The 22,565-nt window shown below is 40.2% G+C and overlaps 3 protein-coding genes across 8 annotated transcripts; 1 reads left to right on the top strand and 2 right to left on the bottom strand.

The window, feature by feature from the left end:
• Window positions 1–1,572: 1,572 nt before the first annotated feature.
• On the bottom strand, window positions 1,573–8,823 carry LOC119888477 (BUB3-interacting and GLEBS motif-containing protein ZNF207-like). 4 transcript variants are annotated; one of them, XR_005441889.1, is made up of 13 exons: window positions 8,676–8,823; window positions 8,194–8,320; window positions 7,958–8,096; window positions 7,517–7,699; window positions 6,843–6,918; window positions 6,662–6,732; window positions 6,336–6,490; window positions 6,072–6,140; window positions 4,707–4,934; window positions 4,366–4,504; window positions 3,859–4,046; window positions 3,520–3,600; window positions 1,573–2,935 (listed from the first exon to the last, which is right to left on the bottom strand). XR_005441889.1 is itself a non-coding variant. In XM_038699048.1 (12 exons), exons 1-11 carry the CDS (start codon window positions 8,714–8,716, stop codon window positions 3,883–3,885), a joined length of 1,392 nt encoding a protein of 463 aa, XP_038554976.1. In that variant the 5' UTR covers window positions 8,717–8,823; the 3' UTR covers window positions 1,573–3,600; window positions 3,859–3,882. The 4 variants fall into 4 exon arrangements, 3 of the variants coding, with proteins under 3 accessions (XP_038554976.1, XP_038554968.1, XP_038554990.1); XM_038699048.1 differs by having other exon boundaries at window positions 1,573–3,600; XM_038699040.1 differs by having other exon boundaries at window positions 1,573–4,046.
• A 4,981-nt stretch (window positions 8,824–13,804) lies between these two features.
• On the top strand, window positions 13,805–19,974 carry cunh17orf75 (chromosome unknown C17orf75 homolog). 2 transcript variants are annotated; one of them, XM_038699005.1, is made up of 10 exons: window positions 13,805–14,169; window positions 14,655–14,729; window positions 15,096–15,221; window positions 15,745–15,873; window positions 15,955–16,015; window positions 16,110–16,229; window positions 17,227–17,291; window positions 17,818–17,957; window positions 18,039–18,142; window positions 18,480–19,974. In XM_038699005.1, the coding sequence occupies exons 1-10, from the start codon at window positions 14,027–14,029 to the stop codon at window positions 18,693–18,695; spliced, it is 1,179 nt and encodes a 392-aa protein (XP_038554933.1). In that variant the 5' UTR covers window positions 13,805–14,026; the 3' UTR covers window positions 18,696–19,974. The 2 variants fall into 2 exon arrangements, with proteins under 2 accessions (XP_038554933.1, XP_038554941.1); XM_038699013.1 differs by lacking the exon at window positions 14,655–14,729.
• Window positions 19,655–22,559, bottom strand: LOC119888464. Of its 2 annotated transcripts, XM_038699022.1 has the most exons (10): window positions 22,343–22,559; window positions 22,179–22,256; window positions 21,942–21,974; window positions 21,497–21,583; window positions 21,295–21,383; window positions 20,882–21,117; window positions 20,708–20,797; window positions 20,514–20,600; window positions 20,341–20,406; window positions 19,655–20,226 (listed from the first exon to the last, which is right to left on the bottom strand). In XM_038699022.1, the coding sequence occupies exons 1-10, from the start codon at window positions 22,403–22,405 to the stop codon at window positions 20,189–20,191; spliced, it is 867 nt and encodes a 288-aa protein (XP_038554950.1). In that variant the 5' UTR covers window positions 22,406–22,559; the 3' UTR covers window positions 19,655–20,188. The 2 variants fall into 2 exon arrangements, with proteins under 2 accessions (XP_038554950.1, XP_038554958.1); XM_038699030.1 differs by lacking the exon at window positions 22,179–22,256.
• Between the last annotated feature and the right edge of the window lie 6 nt (window positions 22,560–22,565).

The following is a 22,565-nucleotide window of genomic DNA, read 5'->3' as shown; positions in this document are numbered from 1 at the left end:
GGCCAGGAGGGAACAAAGATGAAGAGAACAAACTGAGTGATGAATAACCTAAGTAGTGTAGGCGGTGTAGCACAGGCACAACCTGGAGGAGGAACTAGTCTAAATGTGTAACATTAAATTGAAAGCATATTGTTAATTTAATAGTAAACTGTAAGCTTGAAATTAATATATTCATTATGTTACTATATTCAATATAATTTCATATAATAGTATATAACATACCACCAGTATATTAATTCAAATTACAGCTGCTTCAGTTTGGGGTTGTTTTTTATTCATTAACTTTGTGCAAGAAAAATGCTCTAGGCTACATGACAGTCTCCAGCCTTGATTTTTGGCTACTAACTCGTCAATAATCATAACCGTTTATGCAGAGCACTGAGTTCAACATTTATAAAGTTTGTTGCAGCACATCAAGCTTTTTTTAAAATCCCTCTCCATCCAGGCTGTGAATGATTTGTTCACAAAAAGTGACAATAATCAATAAAAAGCACCTATTTAGCTAAATAGCCAGCTAACGTTAGCCAAACCCACACGCTCCTTGGATTTTCCCTGTTTTCTTCTGTCTTACCGATTCAGCTGCTTGCGGCGCATCCGCTCTTGTTTTTCAGGAACGGGGCTGTTCAAAGTGGCCACAGAGCGACCGGCCAACCGGGTTAATCCAGTTACTCCTGATCGCCACTCCGACTATGTTTTGGACGATTAGCATTGCGGGTCCGGTGGGGTGGGAAATTACGGGAAATAATATTTACTTTAGCTGACATGCCTGAAGATAATGTCAACAACACAAACATTGACATTCAACAGCACGTAAGAGTGAAGGCCCCTGGTAAGTAATGAGAAGACAGAAAATGGGACTTTCCACAGGCTAAAACAGGACTACACAGAGACAGGGCCTTGGAAACACTTAGGTGTACAGAAATATTTATTTACACTAACATTTCTAAAAAATGTATTTATTTTGCATTTACAAACAGCTTATAAATATCCACTTTCCTATATGCAATGTTTCATTAACGCATCCAGTGATGTGGCCAAGGTCTGATTGTCAAAATTAGATTGTGGAGGTTTGTGGAATCAGCTCAATACTCGTGGACATACAGTATATTGAGCTGATTAATTACTGAAAGAAACTAAATTAGCTCAAAAAACAAAACAAAATAATTGTGAACAGCCGGACATGTTATATAAATAAATAGCTCATAATGTGTATTTATACTCTGTAAATTGCATTTTTTTTTAATGGTGCTGTTAGCAGTTAACTTAAATACTAGTTTGGACATGTGAGACACAGTGAGATGATGAATATGCCAGATTTCTGTAGATGAGCATAAAATAAGGTTTTTCTGGAAAAACACGACACCTATGTGCCATCAAGGATTTTCACATACAGTTTTCCTTATTGAATTACTACTAATATGATCAGGTCAACTACTGAACGTAGGAAGACTGCCTTCCACTAATTTGCAGCTCTATAAATTAAATGAACTACAGAGGATTTTGAAACTTGAATGTCTCATCTCACTACCAGAACTTTTAGACAATGTAAAGGAGATACATCAAAAAGACACATTAGTATTTACAAACTGATTTATTAAGGAGAAACAGTAAACATTCAGTCATTGGCACAGAATTCACAAATAAAATCATTTAGAGTCCTTTAAGGGACAGACCTAAAACAAATATTTATGATTAAGCTTCAGTTTTTGACTCGGAGCAAAAAAATCTCTCTTCAAAAGCTTCTAAGCTGTATGAAATAACTACAAGTAGAGGAAAATGTATGAAATCTTTTTATTAATTGTAATCTTCAGCAGGTAAAAGCTTTCTAGGCAAGTTTTTTTGTGTACTAATAAATAAACAGTTTCATCTTGGTTCTATATTTTCTTACACAGCAGAGTTTAAGCAACAAATTGTTGAATATTAAGTGGATTAGCATATTTAACAGAGGTGATAATGAGCCCATACTTACCAGTGTAGACTCAATCATTAGTTTTGTTTTTGGTGTGAATAATCTTGATTTGCACTATGTTGAGATGCTGATCACATGAAGCAGAACTAGTGGGGGGGGAATGTGTTGCACACTCAAGTACTAAATATCATTTTTTAGAGTTATTCCTCAAGATCATACTGAATGATTGGCTGCCATTAGTGTAAAATGCTTAAGAATGGTTGTTGTGGATTAAAGACCTCCAGGTGACAGACATTAAGATCCCAATATGTGTGCACACAGAATACAGGCCGACGGAAATTTAAATTACAGCAGTGGTACTTACAGCTTTAACTGACCTGTTACTGGTAGAGATTCTCCTTCATGTAAGTAGTTAAATTCAAATGATCAAGTGAGGAAAGCTGATGAAACAAACAGGATTAAGTGGTAATTTTACAAGCATTTGAAAAGTCATTTGTTAATCACAAACCTCCCAACAAACATTTAATGTACATATGGCTGCAGGTGACAGTTAATGGTGTCTGTATGTGGGGGTGTTAACAAATGATTTGACTTCTGACCAAGCAATCAGTGTTTCGGAAAATAAACTGCTGTGGACTGTACTAGTTTATATCACAAGCTTCTAAAGGAATACAGTTTTATTTAATAGCTCTATACTTTCAGTATAAAGTTATTAGATTAAAACAGAGCTTCCTGATGCTCTCACCAATCACCAATGGAGGACACAGGTTCAATAGCACATAAGAGCTTAACAATAAAGAATATAATTCACATGAGCCAACATGCCTGAAAAAAAAGGTTCCTAAACGCAACACAAACAAGGGCCTTCACCAAACTTGCTGCAAGTTTGGGGACATTGAGATCCAACAGCGTGTAAGCTGTGAGGGCCCCTGGTAATGAATAAGAAGACAGAAAATGGTGAGACTTGCCTCAGGCTGAAACAGGGCTACACTGAGACAGGGCCTCAGCCAGTCCCCCATGGCATTGCTACAGGGAGAAGAGAAATCTGGGTTTTAGCACTGCAGCCACCAGCGACCCGGGAAGTAATGCAGCTGTACACAATGCACTCAGTGGCTAGTCTGCCTGTGCCATGTACAGCGCATCAATAAAAAAAAAAAAAATGTATACTGCCTGTAGCCAAACGAAAACAGTTACCAACATTTTTAATTTTAACTCAACAAACGCAAAAGCATAGATGCACATTTCTGCTAATATTGTTCATCTTCAAGACAACAAAAAAACAGTGAGTATGTAGGTATAACTGGAGTACAAACCTGCTGTGACGTCTCTTTTCCCACTAACATCCCGCAAAGAAGAGTCTTACATTTTTGCCACATTTTATTACAATACAGTTTTACAACAATACATATACCATTTCATTTAGTGCTTCATCTATTTAAGGTTGAGGGAGTATTTCCTCATTAAAACTATGAATAAAACAGAATAAATGCATAAACAGTTGTTTGAAGCCCTCACCAAACAATGTTGGGGACACTAAGTCCAACAGCACTACGTGCTGTGAAGGCCTCACTGTTTAGTTTAGAACAGAAATGGATTTACATAAAACTTGCCTTGATTAAGGGTGTGTACTGCCCATGTAACTCCAGCGCCTTCACAACACTACGAACCATATCTACTACACTTCTATACACCTAAATGAAACATGAGAAGGAAAAAAAGCCACAGAACAGAGATGGTTTGAAACAACAGTTCAAAGTCTTGGTTAGGTACAGTGTAAATATTTCCCATGCGCTCTGAGATGCTTCTATAGCTCTTTTGTTTGCTGTTTATTCAGTGTCTCTTCCTCATAGCTCAGTAGTAGAATAAACAGTATGTCGTGGTACTAGCATACCAATACTGGTGTGTCTACTAGCAGCTGAGGACATTAGAAAAGGGTTGAGTGTCCAAACCTATTGAAGAGAGGAAGGCAGGCTTCAGTAGCGACCTCCTGGAGACATGACAGGAGGTCTCATACCCATGGGTGGCCGTGGAGGAGCTCCCTGGTAGCCTGGGGGGACCACAGGAGGGGCCTGTCCGTATGGAGGCATCCCTCCTGGCATGTAGCCTGGCATCCCCTGGGGTGGACCACCATACTGTCCTGCGAGAACACAGGTTTGTAGGCTTTTTATTCAAAATTCAGTAGCAAAAACAATTTACTTTATAACAAGAGTCCACAGCCATGCCTCTGTGAGGCTGTACTTTCATGTCATATGGGATGGAGGGCAGTGATGGGAAAGATTCACATGCTAGCTGGTTGTGTTAAGATTAAAGTACTGTGTATGCTGACAATATAACACCATATCCATTAAATTTAGGTTTAATTACATTGAACGACACACTTTGGCTGATGTGAGGCCATCAACAGACAGCTCTGGTTAACAGATCATGCATAAAATGTAAAGGCAGGCACTGTATACCAGGTATGGGATGCCTCATGCCGGCCTGCTGAGGAGCCATCATGCCACCCACAGGACCCACTGACGGGGCAGCAGCGGTGGTCTGGGCTTGGCGGGGAATACTCCGCTGGTACCTGGGCAACTGAGCCCGCAACTCTTCCTACAGGACACACAAAGCAAACCAGGAGGAGGAATTATTTGACAGTGAAATTCTGTAGAAATGAAAAAAGAACATTAATAAATCACTTTTATTAAAGAAAAGCCATTTGTTGACTTTTTCCATTATTAACAAACAATTTTTATTAAAATGCTACTTACTGTAAAAACTATAAAGAGAGGACAGTTGCAGCTGTACTACTTACCAGTGAGATATCCTCATCAGGGTGGATCAACTTACTGGTTGCACTGGTGGTGGTGAGGGTGGCGGGCTTACTGGTCACAGTAGAGGGAGGTTTGGAGACTGTACTGCTGCCAGCGTTGGGGCTGGCCACAGCTACGGTGGCCTGAGTGTAGGCCGGGAATGTGGGCTTTGAAGGATCAGAGGAGGTAGAGGGGGGAGGGTGGGGGGACCCTGACATTGGCTGCTGACTCTGAGGGAGGAACAGAGGAAAACAAATTAGAGAGACTCTGAAAATGCTGAAAGGCATGTAAATTTCTCAGGGGGGACACTTTTAGTCATACTTTGAGGTTACTCCCATTATTGAAGTTTATATTTAGTCAAATAATTTAGTTTAAAGCGAATATTACTGTTTGTACACAGGCTCATCTCATCTTTCCCTTAATATTTGCATTGCCTAAGTCTCTTTCTTTACAGGGTCAGTTCACCAAAATCAGAAAAACATTCTCACTTGACCCAAATGTGATGAAATTATTCAATATTAAATAGGAAGTCTCTTAATTTGCAGGGCTCAAATAATTGAAAAATGAGCAGCATGTCTTTCCAGAATGTATTTTTTACTGTAGAAATAGATTCAAATCAATTTTTACTGCCCTAAGTAGTGGCTGCAAGTGTAACTGCCAATCAAAAGGTAGAGCAGCCTGGGAGGTGAAACCCAGGGCTAAAATAGAAAAACATTATTTTTATTTAACATCTCTCTTTTCTCATCTGGATTAGACAGAATGAAAATGGTGTTCAGAGAGATTTTAGTGAGTAGAAAGTGAGGGGGACATGTCACTCGCATCCCAATTGGAAACTACGCCCTTGTCAGAGCACATCAGGCTTTAATTGTGCTGTGCTCTGCAAATTTGTATTTGCACTGCATAATGACACGTTACCACCACTGCTGTTACACACATGGGAGCGTAACCCTGTAACGTATGACTAAAGTAAAAACCTATTTCATCAACCCTGCAAGAAAATAAATCCAAAACAGCATGCTGTGCTACATTGCCCTATAGCAGTTTAGAAATAAGAAGCCCACTTTACAAATCTGCATAACTAATTTTTTTATTTTGTTGCGGTCATGAAGTAAATCTTTTTTGGAGTATTCTATAAATGCAGATTTGTAGGAAAAGAAAAAGCAAACAAAGGCATGTTGCTAGGACTTACAAAATATTTAAAAAGTATTTTCTAACAACATAAAAGGTTGGATTTCATCATCTATTGCTAAAATAGATTTGGCAAATAAAATAGCCCAAGCGCACCACAGGCAAGCTATACACAATTGTGTGCATGCCAATTGTAAAGCTGCAAGTCGTTAGAGTAGAACTGGCAGACAGCTGCGTACTTGTGATGCGACAGACTGAGAGTCTGCACTTGATGAGCCTGCACTTGTACTTGCAACGCGACTGCCCATCTGTAGCACAGGAAAACAGTAAAGAATAGGAGATGTAAATAAACTCTTCACTTAAAGGCATTGCTCGATAAAGTCTCCTTAGAAATCAACCTATGTGAGCACATCGAGCTACTCAAACATTCCTCATTCATCAGGAGAAGGCCCCGTCAAGACTGCTGAGACAAAAAGTGTTAAGTGGTGTCAGAAAGACTATACCTGTCCAGCAATGGGGAAAAGAGGCTTAGTGACATCAGGCTGGGCTGAAGGGGCTGCTGCAGCAGGAACAGCAGGTCTAGTCAGCATGTTTGCAGCAGGGGGGACCTGAGCCATGTGTGTGATGCCTGGACGGTGGCCCACAGGAGGAGGCATGCCTGACACCAGCAGAACAAATTCATTATAGAAGGGAAACTGTAAATGCCTCACCACAGCGGTGATACAACATATAAAAAAAAAAAAAACTTAACTTAAAATTAATAATTCACATCAAGGCAATGATATGGAGGTAAGTGCATTCTGAAGGCGTACACTGGCAGGGCATTTACCTGGTGGCACACCTGGCATCATTGGAGGCATCCCTGGACCTGGAGGCATCATCCCACCCATTGGGATCATCCTAAATGCATGAGGAAAAATATCCATGTTTAAAATACAAGATATAATGAGGATGGGATTAAAAAACAAAATGACTGATTAATCTTTTGATTAACAATCCAAAGCATTAACCCTGGAGGCATTCCTGGCAGTACGGGGGGCATTCCTGGCATCATTGGAGGCACACCTGGCATCATTGGGGGAATTCCTAAAACAAAGAGATTCATTTTTACAAACTAAAGTGTGTTACCAGTTAAAAAAAATAGTTTATGTAATTTATGTTACGCATTATGGTTCTTTTGACATTAATATTCCTATTTAACATGACATAAACGGTGCCTAAATGTATATATTTATATTTTATATTATTTAATAAAAGGGAGAATTCTTCATTTTAATCACAGCATTTAAACTTGTTTCCACCTTGATCAAACTATGACTATCACAGTCTTTGAAACATTTTAGGACACATGCTGCAACACAAAGTGCAATCAATGTGCTAACAAAAACATCTATTGTCTGAATCTGAATGAAGTCTCATGTACAGCTGTAAAAAGAACAGCCCGAAGCAGAGCAACTACGAAAATTACAGCATTGGGGTCAACCGTGTAAGCAGTGGGTTTGAGGTTAAATACAAGACAAAAAACTGAGGTTCCAAAGATACAGGGGGCACTTCTGTTGAGTAGCATGACCATGAATATGAAAACTATAGCTGTATAATCTTTGTAAACAGCGTGACACCAATACAGTGTTATTCAGGATTAGCTCAATATTTGACTTTCTCAAGTAAAGTCACTGTTTCCCACCTGAGTAGCTGCCCGGTGGTATCCCTGGAGCACCAGAGCCAGGAGGCATGCCGTGCTGGGTCATAGGGGGGATGTAGCCTGCCTGGGGCTGGCCCACGGCAGGCTGCTGGAAGGAGGGACCAGGCTCGTCATCCTCATCGTACTCATCAGAGTCATCCTGGTTCTGCTTCTTCTTTTGAGTCTCTGAATCCAGAATCAGAAATAGCTTTATTCTAAAGTTTTCACACTTACAAGGAATTTGCTTTGGTGACTAGGTGCTTAACAAGAAACATATAAAAGTATAAAATTGACAAATTATACATAAGTTACATCACAGCAGAAAACTTAACAAAAATATGACAAAACAACCTGCACCAAACACAGAAGCAGCAATCCTCCGTATAATAGCAGCATACAGACCACTAAAAAAAGAAGTACATTAAGGTGTTTTGGTGTCAGTACCTTGGTTCTTTTGTTCTAGCACTCTTCTTCTCTCTTCCATGTCTTTTTCAGGAATACCCTCCATGCCATATATTTCCAGCTCAATATCTGTTCTTCCAGGTATTGCATTAGGAACCCCATCAATGGTCTCTTTGTGTACCTACAACAGAAGTGATACAGTGAGGTGTGTTTCTTTATATATAAACAAGTCATTTAGTTTGATTTTATGAAGAGGGTTCGCTTTAGTGTTTCCTCACCTGCATACAGTGGATTGCAAGCCCCGGGCCCGTGTACAGCTTTTTATGACATATGTGGCACTTGAAATGTTTGGCCTTCTGATGCTGAATGAGTATCTTTTCATCATCAAAGTCTCTGTTACAGTACCTGAGGTTACGGTTTAGGAAACTCACTGTAATGCCAATGTAATGTAACATTAACGTAATAATAACTTTGCAGCTAGTCGTGTCCTGCATTAACATAACTCAAAAACACCTTGCTAATAACAACAACACATCACAGGATGTCAAAGAGCGACAACGCCTGTATTTAAAATCCTCTCAGTATTTTCTTCGGAGCTGGTCATTTAACTAAAGCAACTCTTTCTGGCTAACATAACGTTACATGTGAGCCTGCTAACGTTAACGTAACTGATTATTATAAGCTAGCTGAGTAAACAGAGGACAGCGATGCTGCAACACATAACGTTATGAAACTAAATGTAACATGTGGGAAAGGATACCAGCACCAAGGCTTCATTTGCTTTTTCTTCTTTCTTCCCATGATCGCTGTACTGACAGATCCCTGCCTGCTCACATCCAGTAAAACAAAACAGCAGAACGGAAGTGAAGCAGCTGAAGATGGCGTCGTGTCTCTCCAGCACCGGAGCAGACTCTGCGGCCTCAATGCGCCCTCTGGGGTCCAATAACAATAAAACAAAAGGAGCAGAAAACACATTGTATGAGGGAGATAAATTAATACATAGCCTATAAATTGACTTTTTGCTGAGTAATTTTCCAATTATGAAAGAAGTATGGAGAGCTTTTTTGTTTAACAATAATTATAATAATAATTAAAATAGACAGAGTCGAAGATATGTTGTAATTCAATATAAAACAAGTGAAAACTAGGAGGGGTTTAAAGCGTTCTATGGGTGTGAAATTTGCCAACAAGACATCATAGTTTTAGAGTCAGTTTAAAAATTAAGAAACAAGACCATGTCTTCCAATATGGGTGTTAATGTGTTAAAAAATTTAAAAATCAATAGAGCAACTTCTACCCAGAATTCTTGAGAATAAGTACAATTAAAGAAAAGATAACTAATGGATTCAACTTCGAGTTTACAGAAAGAACATAAAGGGGAAAAATCTGTTTTAAATTTGTTTAATAATGTATTACATGAATAGTATGTAAAATTGTCATATGAAATTTATTTGTAATGAGGAGTCTATGATATCTTGACCAAATATTCTCTGCCTAGAGTTCAGAGTTTAGTTTCCATACGAGAGCCTATTTGGGAAAATTATTATGACCGGAGATCAGTAGGGTGGCCTACTTTTCAAATATGGCGATAATTAGGGTACATATACGGTTAAAAAGATATTTTACCACCAAGAGAGAGAGAGCCTGGGGATCTCTACTTTCAAAGTACCATATACCAATGCACAGTGCTGGTGTAACACCAAAATCTGTGACCTATCAGATTCTGTGACTATACCCAAACAACAATGTTTTCCTAACCATAACCAAGTACTTTGTGTACCTAAATCCAACCAACTAGTTTTGGTGCCTAAACCCAACCAAACTGCAACCGCTTCACACCTGACATCTTACATCGGTTTTTGTGAGGACATGTGTGTGCCGACTAAAACCTTCCACACATACAACAACCAAAAACCCTGGTTCACAGCAAAACTCAGGCAGCTTCGTCAGACCAAAGAGGAGGGCTTCAGAAGTGGGGACAGAGTCTTGTACAACCAGGCCAGGAACACGCTGACTAAAGAGGTCAAAGCTGCAAAGCTGAAAAGCTAAATAACAGCTTTGCAGCCAACGACCCTGCCTCAGTGTGGAGAAGCCTACTCACAAACTACAAGAGACCATCCCTCAACACTGCTGGTACTCAACTACTGGCAGACGGGCTGAATGGTTTATACTGAGGTTTGAAAAGCCCAGAGTCACACCTCTCCCCCACTCCAACGCCATCTTCAAACAGTCACCTTCCCCCTCGGACCTCTCACCTGCACTCAAGATCTGTGAAGAAGACGTGAGCCACCTCTTCCAAAGGCAGAAGATCAGGAAGGCTCCTGGCCCCGACGGTGTGTCTCCATCCTGCCTGAAAATCTGTGCGGACCAGCTGGCCCCCATCTTCACTCACATCTTCAACAAATCACTGTGTGAAGTTCCCTTCCCCTGCATCATATCCTGCAACACCTCGACTCTCCAGGGACATATGCTAGGATCCTGTTCGTGGACTTCAGCTCGGCGTTCAACACCATCATCCCGGACATCCTCAGCACCAAACTCACCCAGCTCACTGTGCCAGCCTCCACCTGTCAGTGGATCACAGACTTCCTGACTGACAGGAGTCAGCAGGTGAGGCTGGGAAACATCACATCCAGCTCCCGGACTATCAGCACTGGCGCCCCCCAGGGGTGTGTGCTCTCCCCACTGCTCTTCTCCCACTACACCAACGACTGCCCCTCAGGAGACCCATCTGTCAAACTCCTGAAGTTCGATGACGACACAACGGTCATCGGCCTCATCCGGTACGGTGATGAGTCGGCCTACAGACGGGACGTTGATCTGCTGGCTCTCTGATGCGGCCAGAACAACCTGGAGCTTAACACGCTCAAAACTGTGGAGATGACCGTGGACTTCAGGAGGAGCCAATCCACTCTGCCCCCCATCACCATACTCAACAGCCCTGTGTCTGCTGTGGAATCCTTCAGGTTTCTGGGTTCCACTATATCCCAGGACCTGAAGTGGGAGCCCAACACTGACACCATTATCAAGAAGGCCCAGCAGAGGACGTACTTCCTGCATCAGCTCAGGAAGCTCAACCTGCCAAAGGAGCTGCTGATCCACTTCTACACAGCCATCATCCAGTCTGTTCTCTGCACCTCCATCACTGTCTGGTTTGGATCTGCCACCAAAAAGGACAGGGACAGACTACAACGGACAGTCAGGACTGCAGAAACAATCATCTGTGCCAACCTGCCCTCCATTCAGGACTTCTACATTTCCAGAGTCAGGAAACGTGCAGGAAACATCACTGCAGATCCATCTCACCCTGGACACAACTGTTCCAGCTCCTCCCCTCTGGTAGGCGCTACAGAGCACTGTACGCCAAAACCAACAGACTCAGGAACAGTTTCTTCCCACAAGCCATCACTCTGATGAACAGCTGATTTCTGACTCACAGTGTCAGGAACAATTCCTGTGCAATAACTCAGTAACTCTGTCTCTAATCAGCACCTGTTTACTGGTTTCCACTTATTATCTATTTATTCACCATTCTCTATTTCAGTGCTGTTCATACTATGTCATATTGTATATACTGTATACCAATACACCTACCTCAGGTCATAAGGTCATAGGTCTTATTTATTTTTTCCAGCATCCTTTGCGCTATGTTCTATCACACTGTGTACATGTGTACATGTATGCATATATGTGTATGTGTACCTGTATATCATATCCACCTTCTACATGTTCATAATGAGAATAGTTTACTCTGCATCCTTTGCACTCTGATCACTGCACTATTTGTCAATATGTCTATATTGTTTTGTTCATAGTGTGTATGTTAGTGTTGTCTATTCTGTAGTTTGTGTCTGATTTTATTTTATTATTATTTTATTATTGTGTTATGGTATTTTTGTACAAGTAAGCACATCGTGAGCCGAGTCGAATTCCACGTATGTGTACACATACCTGGCAATAAAGCTGATTCTGATTCTGATCGTCAACAAAGCCTCTGGCACTTAACTTGCAGTTTCGGTCACAGAATCTGATAGGTCACAGATTTTGGTGTCTCACCTGTATGGCCTGTGGCATAGACAGCTGTGGCGAGTCGTGTCATTGTGTAGAGAATATAAACATCTAAAACCTGAGATGCAGCCTTGCTCTGTTTGGGACTGTGAGCTGCACTTTACCGGAGCTGCTGAAGTTAACGTGTGTGTGAATTTGTGGCGAGTGTTTTCTAGATGGCAACATGCAGTCTGTACACTGTCTTGGTCAAAAAGTCTAAAGGGGATTATTCCTGCGGAGCAAAGAGTAGCCTAATGCACAGCAGCGTATAGGGCAGGTAGAATTAAATGATGTTATGAATTCTCATCAAATGACGTTAGTCTCTTAATATTAGCCTGCTCTTTTGTTCGACATGTCAGAGAACACAGATGTGGGAGAGATTCTGAATGTGCAGCAAGTTTTGAACATGCTAAAACACAGGAAGTCCAGGAATATATAACTATAAGTTATTTGAGGTGAAAAGGTGCCACATGCATGCACATCCCCATGCAAAAGACACAAAAGAGGAGGGAAGACTGAATCATGCCTGCATGTGTGCTGACTCAGCAGGGATTTTATTAAATTAGAAAAGTTGATCTACAGGACAAATATAGGCTATTTAAAAGCAATAGCTACAGAATGTATGAAAGCCTTACTGCATTATATTCAATACATTTTTAATATTTTGAATTGTCACCTGCTGCCCAAATTTTATATTCCCCTTTACATAAATGAATGACTTTTCCTCCATAAATTGAGGCCAAAAAGGCAGAAATTTTCACCAGAATGCAGGAAATGAAGTCCTCGATGCTTAAAATATTCTGGACCCCCGGACCGTCATCTTCATTTGAGTCATCTCCACCATTGAAACTAAACCAATGCTCTTGCATTTCTAGAAATACTCCAAGAAAACAGTCTCTGGGTTGACTCACAGTTTCTGGAGGGGAAAAGGTTTGGTCTCCCAATTTAGGCTATGATGTTGAGGTTGACAAGTATGCTGATTACAATTATTCAGTATTGACCATGATTACTGACTTGGCTTTTCATCTGTACATTCTGAAATTGTGAATTTGGCTGCTGAATGTTTAAAATAATTCTTGAGGATAGGGGAGCGATGGCTCCAACCCCTGAGGTGCACTTTTTAGGCTTGGGCATAGGGGGGGACTCCGATTTAAAATCTCGCCTAGGGCACCAACATTGGCAGGGCCGGCCCTGCCAATGCAGTTTTAAGCAAGAACAGTTACTTTGTTACTTTGGAGATATGCTTTTTAACATTATCATATTCTTCTCGAGAAGTGTCCAAGCCCAAGCCCTTGTTACGGACAAGATCCTCAAATTCACAAAATTCCGCCTCTATCAGTGGGTACAAGAGAAAAAGGACACACCTTTCTTTTATGTATCTGGACCATAGACTGTATATAAGAAATCTGATCTGCACTTGTCTCTAAATAACAAATGTTGGTTGTTCCACCAGCTCGTTTGTTTGTTTGTTCAATAAAACTGCCATATACTGAACTTCTCGCTTACTACAATCCTTAAATGTTTTCTTTTACTACTACTAAATGGACTTCCACATCTACCTTTACCACTTTTCTGCCATCCCGTTCTAGAGGTATACAATTTTTTACACAGAGATTTTAAAGACGAAGACGTCTTGACAACAGAGTTTAAATATAATATAATAATGAATACACACACACATATATATATATATATATATATATATATATATATATATATATATATATATTATATTATTACCTTCAGTGACGGAACGTTTGGCCCGGGAACAGACATAACAAATGAATGTCATAGTCGAACATTATTGAGAACGCACACAGATGACGGTTGATGATGCGCATGCGCACAATGCACATACACGAGAACGGGGATACCTTTTGCCCTGGTGCAGCTGGTGCAGCTGGTGCAGATGCACTTTTACAATTTAAATAACAGCCAGAGATATCCCAACGTCAGTAACACCGATCTACCAACACAGCACTGCTAAACAACAGAAACACGTCTTTGTTATCTGTTTATCCGGCTGCTAGCTTTGTGCGTGCAGCGGAAGGTAACGTTAGGATCATGTTTACCTCCCAGACCTCGTCCTTCCAAGACTCAATTGATGTGGAAGAGAGAGATGACTTTGACAGCGAAGAAATTGCTGGATACAGCCAGAAAATTCAGCTGAACTGTTACTACACCATCTATCTTTATCAAGGCACAAGGTAATGATCGACATTACTAGTCCAAGTTTCTGTTGCAGCTAGATGCACCGCTGTGCCACAACTTTCTGTTTATTATTATAAATAATGTGAATTTAAAGGCAGTGTATCCTTACGTGTACTACGAATATTGACATTATTATATAATAATTAATTTATAACATGAGTTTAATGGGTTTTTTTCTAATTATAGATTTTTACTGTTGGATTATTTATTATTGTTCACACAATATGTAGCACTTATCCTACAGGACATCACACAATTGCTATTCTTTTGTTCCTAAAGACAACCAGGTCCCTGGTGTGTAATGAGTGTTTCTTTCTGTATCACTGTTTAAATTATTATGCAGTCTAAGATTCTAACCCTAAAGCACTCTTTAGTTTTTGTAGTCCCTTCTGAACCTCCTGACAGTGACACTCGTGCAGGTAAAACCAGACTTATACATTAAAAACTAATCGGATGATGAGTAAACTGTCAATTGTCTTAGATCTGAAGCTTCTGGGGAAAATGTGGCATGGAACCAGAGACGAGCAGACTCCACAACCAGTCAGGATGACGTTAGGTAACAAAAGGAGCCATCCGCCTACCTTCTCCTTGCTTTCAGTGGTCGTTTATACTTGGCTTTTCACTGTTGTTCATTGGTGCAACCACGGGCTGCCACAGGGAATCAACATGGGCTCAGTGCTGTTTTCATTCGTGATTTTGGTCATTGCATTGCTGCGCTGAGTTACATGGTCTTTAGGTCTCAGGTCAAGTTGTCGAAAAGTGGCACAGTTGCAGCTATGTGACTCCGTTGTGTGTTGTGTTGGTTGTGGCTAATGGTCATCAGCTTTCTCCATCTGTTCTCCATTGACTTGAGTGGCTTTCAAATTCCCCATTACCCGCACTGGCTGCCTGTATCCACACTGACTCTCTGCACGCCCCACAGCCTAACACTAATCGACAGCAGCCTGCCATCAGAAGCCGAGCCTGAGCTGCGGACCTACATTTCAAGGAGGCTGAGCAAAGGAGCCCTGCTGGGAGGCATGGGCAACATCGCCACTGTGGAGCTCAGGTAATACTTTTACATATTCCCTCACAACGTAGTAATGCTAATACTAACCAAGAGGCATACAAAGTCAAGTCATCATGACAAAACAATCTAAGATCATGTTTGACTTCATTCTTCTTGGACTGATGAGGATCAGGTTTGACTGGTTTAAGAGATGGGAAATCATATTATCAAAACAAGGGAAAGTGAAATTGTGATTATTCATAACCCATTATAGAAATTACAAAACCATCAGAGTTATGGGTGAACAAATAGGTATACCGGGTAAATTAACCTGTTCTTATTTTCTATTTGACTATTATATTTCCCTATATTGCTTTTATGTTTTATGTAAATCACTTTGAATTGCCTTATTGTTGAAAAGTGCAGTTAAACTTGCCTTGCCTTGATGCAGCACATGATTCATTATTATATAAATGTTATCATCATGGATGTATCCTGTTTGGTTCCATTGCATTAATAAGATGAATTTAGCTGGAAATGAACAAAATAAGTAAGTTGATTAACACTAATGTGCTCTTCCCAGCATCCCAGAGCAGGCAGTCGGCTGCTACTGCTGTCTCCTGGAGCAGGAAAGGTCTCCTGAACAGCCTGATGCTGATGGAAATGGATATGTCATCTGCTTTATGGGCGGCTCTGAAAAAGGACTGAACCTATATCCTTTATGAACAATTTTCTTTACTGCATAGCGTCCTCATTAAATTAACCTTACTTCCAATTCCTTAACCCAATACACATTTAGATTAGAGCTTGATAAATACGTCCAAGGCCTGCATAGCAGCCTGCAAACCCCAGAGGTATGAGGATGTAAAGTGATAACTCTGTCATATGAAGTTACATATGTCTTTACATTAATAATGCAATATTGATTTGTCTGTATGTGTGTGTCAGCTGCAGAACCTTGAGACAGAGGTGCGTCCCTATCTGAGCCGGTGGTACGAGGAGTCTGTGATGCACATTCATCGGGTGGTGCAGCTGGTCCAGAGCAACATCAGCTTCTTGCTGCATGCTGTGAGTCAACTGTCCACCTATAACCGCATCCACACAATCTGATCTGTGCAATATTAATTTCATAATGTATAAATCAATAGGTGATTGTCCTACGGATTGGAGTGTGCAAATGCTCTTTTATATCGTTCCACCTCACTTTTGTAGCAGCAGTTCCTTTAGATAATCTGTTCTAAAGATTGTAAATATTATTGTTGTAAAACCACAAAACCTTCAAGAATATATAGTACAGGAAGTTCCCTTTATACTTGCTCTAAAATATAGGAAAAATAGGATGATTTAAAAGAAAGCTAAATAATGAGAAGCAGAAAATCACCTCAAAGGAAAATCTTATTTTTTCAGATAGCTACGGTGTTATTTGCCTATGTTTGGAAGCTCATTTTTGTTTGGTTTTGCATGTTAGTTTTCTTAATTTTTCTATCATATATCTTCCCTACTCAGAAAGCTTTAATGAATTTCTATTAGTTAATTGTGGTATTGCCTTATGTTATAATTCTTTGTTGTTGTTTTCATATTCTTCTATGTTTTTGTAATTGACTCGATGTCATGGTAAATGAGGGTCACCACTCAATGATCCCCCTAGTATATAGCAATAAAGTTGAATGAATGGTTTGCAAACCGCTAAAATTATTTAACATTTGATAAACTCAACACCAGTTTTTTTTTCTTTCAAAATAATATAACAGTTACTTGCACTCATTGTGAACAGTTTCTTTTTCCTGTAAGGAAGTAATAGAAAGTGTCAACAAAACGTCACAATGAGGTCTGAAGAGCATTGTTTATGCTGTTCATACGGTTTGAGCCACAGCAGAGAGGTCCAAGCCTCAGTAAGTTACACCAAAACTATCTGGATGTATTGAACCTGGGTAAGAGGAAGTATCACAGTGTAAACTGTGCATGTATTGAAATACTGCAATCCAATTGATTTATTTTGTTATCACTCAAGATGAACATTTTCTCCAGAACAATGCATCTCAAACATTACATTTTCTGTGTGCAGGCTCTGAGTCACACACATGTGGAGGTCCATAATTCAGATGAAAGGACAAAGGCTGATGTGTCCAGGTGAGTTAGGTAACCCTAACCCTCATAAGTACACTAAACTATCCATAACTTTTGGGGGGGATGCTCTGTCATGCGAATTCTCTCCTGTTGATGTCCTGATAACTAATTAGTAAACAGTAATAGATTCTGGAAACTCACAAACAGTGAGGATGTGTCTCTCTTCCAATGATTTGTGCTGCGCGTCGCGGACAAAAAGTTCAAGACAATTCAACTCTGGCAGCGGGCGGGCGTGTGCGTGAGACGAGCACAACCGTGACAGTTTCACGGGAACACACCAGCTTGTCGCTATCCCCGCTCCTCGCTTCCTACACGCTCGCCTCTCGTTGAAAATTAATTACGAGGTGCGTTAATCGCTTCCTGTGTGAAAAGGCCTTAAGGCTGCTTGTGCCTGTTCTTCTGGCACAAGAATTTCCTTCAGGATAATAACAATAAAGTTTTGTCATATCTTATCTCATTTCCATGTAGTACAGGATGTAATTAACCATCTGTTTGTTAGCTGGTAAATGTCTGTTGTACTCTGTACCAGGTTCATCAAAGCAGCCAGTTGGCAGGGCCTGTCCCAACAAGACACTACAGCAGCGTCTCTGTGTAAAGCTATCTCAGAGGACACACACTCTGACCTGATCATAGACTGCTCCACCAGTCCACCCACACTCTTTAACACTGGTAAGTCATGCTCCATGACATAGACTTGATGAGGAAAAAATATTTCGTACAGAGTCTAATAAAGATGATATCTCCCCCCAGTCAGTAATCGTTTCTGTGATGACTGGATTCAGGCATTTCTAAACGCTGCAGAGCGTTGTAATCCTTTCCTGCTCAGACAGATTTTGGAGAACTTCAAACTCAAGGTGAGAAAATATACAAATATATACACTATAATTGGATTTCCAAGCTTTTTGGGGCACTGGATCCTATTTTCAGATCCTAAAATTTCCAGGACCCCAGCAGTTAGTCTTATATTTGTAAATTTGCCATGTTAATTCGAGTACAGCATACTTTTGTATATTGTGTATAATTGTTATGTGACTATATATTCCTTAAAAAAAGAAACTTATTTATTTAAAGAAACTTTGAGCAATGCCTCTCAGTTCCTCCTGGCAGACTAATTTTTTTTCTCATCCTGATCTCTCTTCCCTTTTAAAACTTGTTTCTTCCTCTCTATCAACCACTACTCTCACTCCGTAGGCCATCCAGGACATGAACAGCCTCAAGCGTTTTGTGCGGCAGGCAGAGATGAGTCACTACGCCTTATTTCGCTGCTGCCAGTTCCTACAAGGCTGCGGAAATGGGGACGTGTTGCTGCAGAATGCCAGAGCAGAGCACAGTGACCTGCCTGAAGCCTGCAGCATCATTGCTGTCCTGGAGGAGTTCCTCAAGGAACAGTCCCAGGCCCAGGCCTGATTCCATAACAACACTTTACTCCTCCCTACTTCTAAACTTAGCACTACATCTTATGTTAAACATCAGTTAGCTGGATGAAAATTTGGCAAAATTAAGTTGAAGTTATAAAACATACATTTCCTCTGCTGGCACTAGTGCTGCTTCTCAGCTGGAAGAGTGGTGGTCAGATCTGGAACATGTACAGTAAAACACTAACAATTTACACTCAGCTTCACTCAAACTATTTTTGTGGCTAATAATAGTTTGTTGACTCTGTATCATCAAGGTAACTTGTTACTTGGGGATGATGGTAAAATACTGGCAGACAATAAATATCAGTTTAAATCTAGTTGTAGATTGGCACTGTCCCAATCTATTCCTTTAGTTATTTTAGTGTTGCATGAGTGTGTGTAACAATACAATGAACCAAATATTATTACTAGTATTTTGCTAACTGACAATGATCACAACACAGATCCAAAATTAAATCTTCTACTCATTAGAGTGGAAATATCTATTGCATTGTTGATGTCCAAATATGATTTTATTATTTTGTATTTTATGTGATTGTACTAGTTTTCTTTTGAGAAGAAACATTGAGAATGCACAAATCACTTTTATGCATTGCTTATAATATAGGCCTTGTTTTTTTCTTATATTTCAACCCAATACATGCACTACTATATTATTTTTGTCTAATAAATACTGCTACTGTGTATATGTATGTCTGTTCAGTGATACTAGATGTCAGTGTAATCCTTCTCTGGGAATTCAATACTGTAGGTGAAGTGTAATTTTTGGAAATCATTTTTTGTTTACGTACATTGTCCCAGCCTTCACCAGCTCAAGACTTCATGAGAAAAAAGAAAACAGGCACTATATGACCAATCAGTCACTCACTACACTTTCTAAGCATTTGTTTGTTTAAAACGTTCTGCAATATAAAAAAAGAGAAGTAAGAAATTAAAATGTAATAAAAGTAGATGATATTCAGTTTTATTTCCCTTTCATTGTGTACCTGCAACAAGACAAGTTTCTATATTCCATTAAACCCAAGCTCAAACCAGTCCAAAGTGTGTAATACAGCAATATCAATGTTTCAATGTTGGTGGTGTTTACTTTCAAACTGTGAAGCAGGTGACATGTAAAGGAATCATTGTACTATTCTGAACTATATAGTGTGACTGACCCACAGTGCGTGTGTAGATATTTCCTGTACAGCGTGCTCTCTATAGTTATAAATGGTTGTGTGGTTCTCTTGTCTTGTATAAGAGCTGAAATAAATACCACAGTTGAAACATTTTTGTTGTGCATGTTGTCTAGCATATAGAAGTTTAACAAAGCTGACAAACATTATTTAAACTTGTTTTATCCATTGAAATACCACTCGTTTCGCTCAAACCTGTGAGAGAATGAAAGACAGCTACAGATATTAGGCAGCGACAGTCTTCTGTACAAAGAATTGTGTCTTGTGGGTCTAAGAGGCCCATCACTCGTGTCCTCAAAACCGGACCTCATATCCTCCAGTAGAGTCCGTCCTCCTGCTGGTCATCTGCAACCACACACAAACAACAGAAAGCTTAGGACATACAGAGTGTTGCATGTGTGGCTTCTGCGAAATTAATCAGTCTGTGTAAATTCAGGTGACTAAGGCAAGAAGATGTACCTGACATTTCATCAGACAAATTCCTCAAAAGAGAGCTTGGTACGTCATAGATGCTCTCTGTGGGATCTGAAATGGATTAAAAAAGGCACACCAAACAACACATTTATTTTGGTGCAACCAAGCATTTAAAAGCTAGTCCCTGGGAAAACAAAAAAAACAACATGTAATCTCACCCAGAGCATCAGAAGCCCTCCTGTAAGAGAGAGGAAAGTCGTACACGCCCTCGTCCATCTCTGGTGCAGTGTTGCTCTCACATATATCTAAAGAGTTGTAACACATGATAGGGCAAGTTTGGACATTTACCCATCATCATCCTGCATGTTATGTTATAGCAGATGATACATTTTAAGTATATTTAAAATCATACTTTTTCTAAGTGGTAAAACATCGTAGTCTCCTTGATTTCCCTCTGCATTGCTCAACCCACTGGACCATTGAGCACTGTTGAGACTGTCACCTGAAAACAGTTGACAGTAGTTGGCACCATGTACCTGAAACTTAATTCAAGACTTGATCAACAGTGAATTGAAACAAAAGGTACCATTGTAATGCTGGTAGTTACAAACTGGCAGTGTCATTTGGAACGTAGCCCCCTCGCTGTTCAGCTCCTCAGACAGGCAGCTCGGGGGGGTGACGCTCCTGACTTCGTGGTGTATGTGGCCTGTGGGGGCCGGGGCAGAGAGGGGCCGAGCAGGCAGCAGCTCCATCACACTGTCACTGTAGGAGCAGATGGGTGCGCTGCTATTTATTCTCTCTCGCTGCTCGCACACTTCATGGCTGGGAAGAAGAGACATGGTCAGTGCCCGCCTGCCATCAAGGAGACTATGTGCAGCTGTTTTGTGGAAATTTCTATAAATATCACCCAAATGCACGACAAGACTTAAGGTCCAGTTGACAGAACATGGATTAGTTTAGATCAGATCTATCATGAAAAAAAGCCCAGTCCTTACTCACTGTGTGTCTGAAACCCCAGAGCTAGAAAGATGCATGGCTTGCCAGAGGTATCCTATCCACTCCTTTCTGAGAGCTGCAGTCTCTGCTGCCTACACACACACACACACACACACTGGAGGCAGTTGACCAGTAATGCCATACTCGCAGCCGGCAGATTGACAAGCTTAAATGAGAACACAGTCAAACCACAGAGGCGACTTACCAACACCTTTCTCTTTCCATTTGTCATGATGATCTCAAACATGAAGCGCTTGCTGTCACCTCTATTGACCTCTCGCACCGACTGCACCTGGCCCAAGAGGTGGACAGATAGACAGAATGATTTAGTATCTATCTATCGTTTCCCAACTAGCCTGACACACAGTGAGAAATACTCTTAAGAATGAACATGTTCAAAACTCTATTTAAGTCAAAGTCCATTAGTATTAGCATCAAAATATACTTAAAAGTACACATAATGCATTGTGCATTTTCTGATTATACTTTGTATTGAAAAGTACAATTTGTAGTAGAAGCACAAAGTAGCATGAAACTGAATTACTGGAAGTATATCCTCAAATATACAGTAACGCAGTCATTTAGTAAAAGTTGTTCTTTACACAACTGCAATGTCTCATTTCAACTGTAATACATGGTGGAGGACTTACTGTGTAAATGTAGTAATAGCCTCTCAGGTGTGACTGTGAAGAGAACAAAGTCAACAAAACAACTTTTAAATCATTGAGATCTTTTAAAAAAAACTAACTGGCAAAGTCAATTTTTGCCTGCACTGTAACCATCCTTTAATGGATTGTTTCAGGCTTTAGAAATAAGATTACTAAGCAGGACATGGACAATAAATTTGATAGACTGAGTCTGAATTAAATTCACTTGTGTCAACTTACAGCGCTGCCGTTCTTCTTTGTATAGAAGAACAAGGTTGTGTTTTGAAGCCTGAACCAATACATCACCCACCTTATTTTCTAGACAGCAAAGAAAAAGAAAGCAACCAAAGTCACTTTTTAATAAACATATTCTCACATTAAATACCAAAAAGGATGTAACTTACCATAGTATCTTTTCTTTTCTGCAGGAAGCCCTCAAACAATAACTTTGTCCCATCTATAGACATGTTGACCCTTAACGGTTATCTCACACAGTGGGTCCCAGCTGATGTAAGTCTATCTACCTGTATGTGTGGTGCGACTTCCTCCTCACACAGGGTAAGAGCAGTATAATTCACAGCCACATCATTTACTCACTTCTCTATTCTGATATGCTAAAGTCCCAGT

This window comes from Micropterus salmoides, unplaced genomic scaffold (genome assembly GCF_014851395.1).
Source record: "Micropterus salmoides isolate LMB-PRFRI ecotype aquatic unplaced genomic scaffold, ASM1485139v1 Ms_hic_scaffold_10, whole genome shotgun sequence".
In the NCBI taxonomy this organism is placed as follows: domain Eukaryota; kingdom Metazoa; phylum Chordata; class Actinopteri; order Centrarchiformes; family Centrarchidae; genus Micropterus; species Micropterus salmoides.
This window is presented reverse-complemented; position numbering and strand designations above follow the sequence as displayed.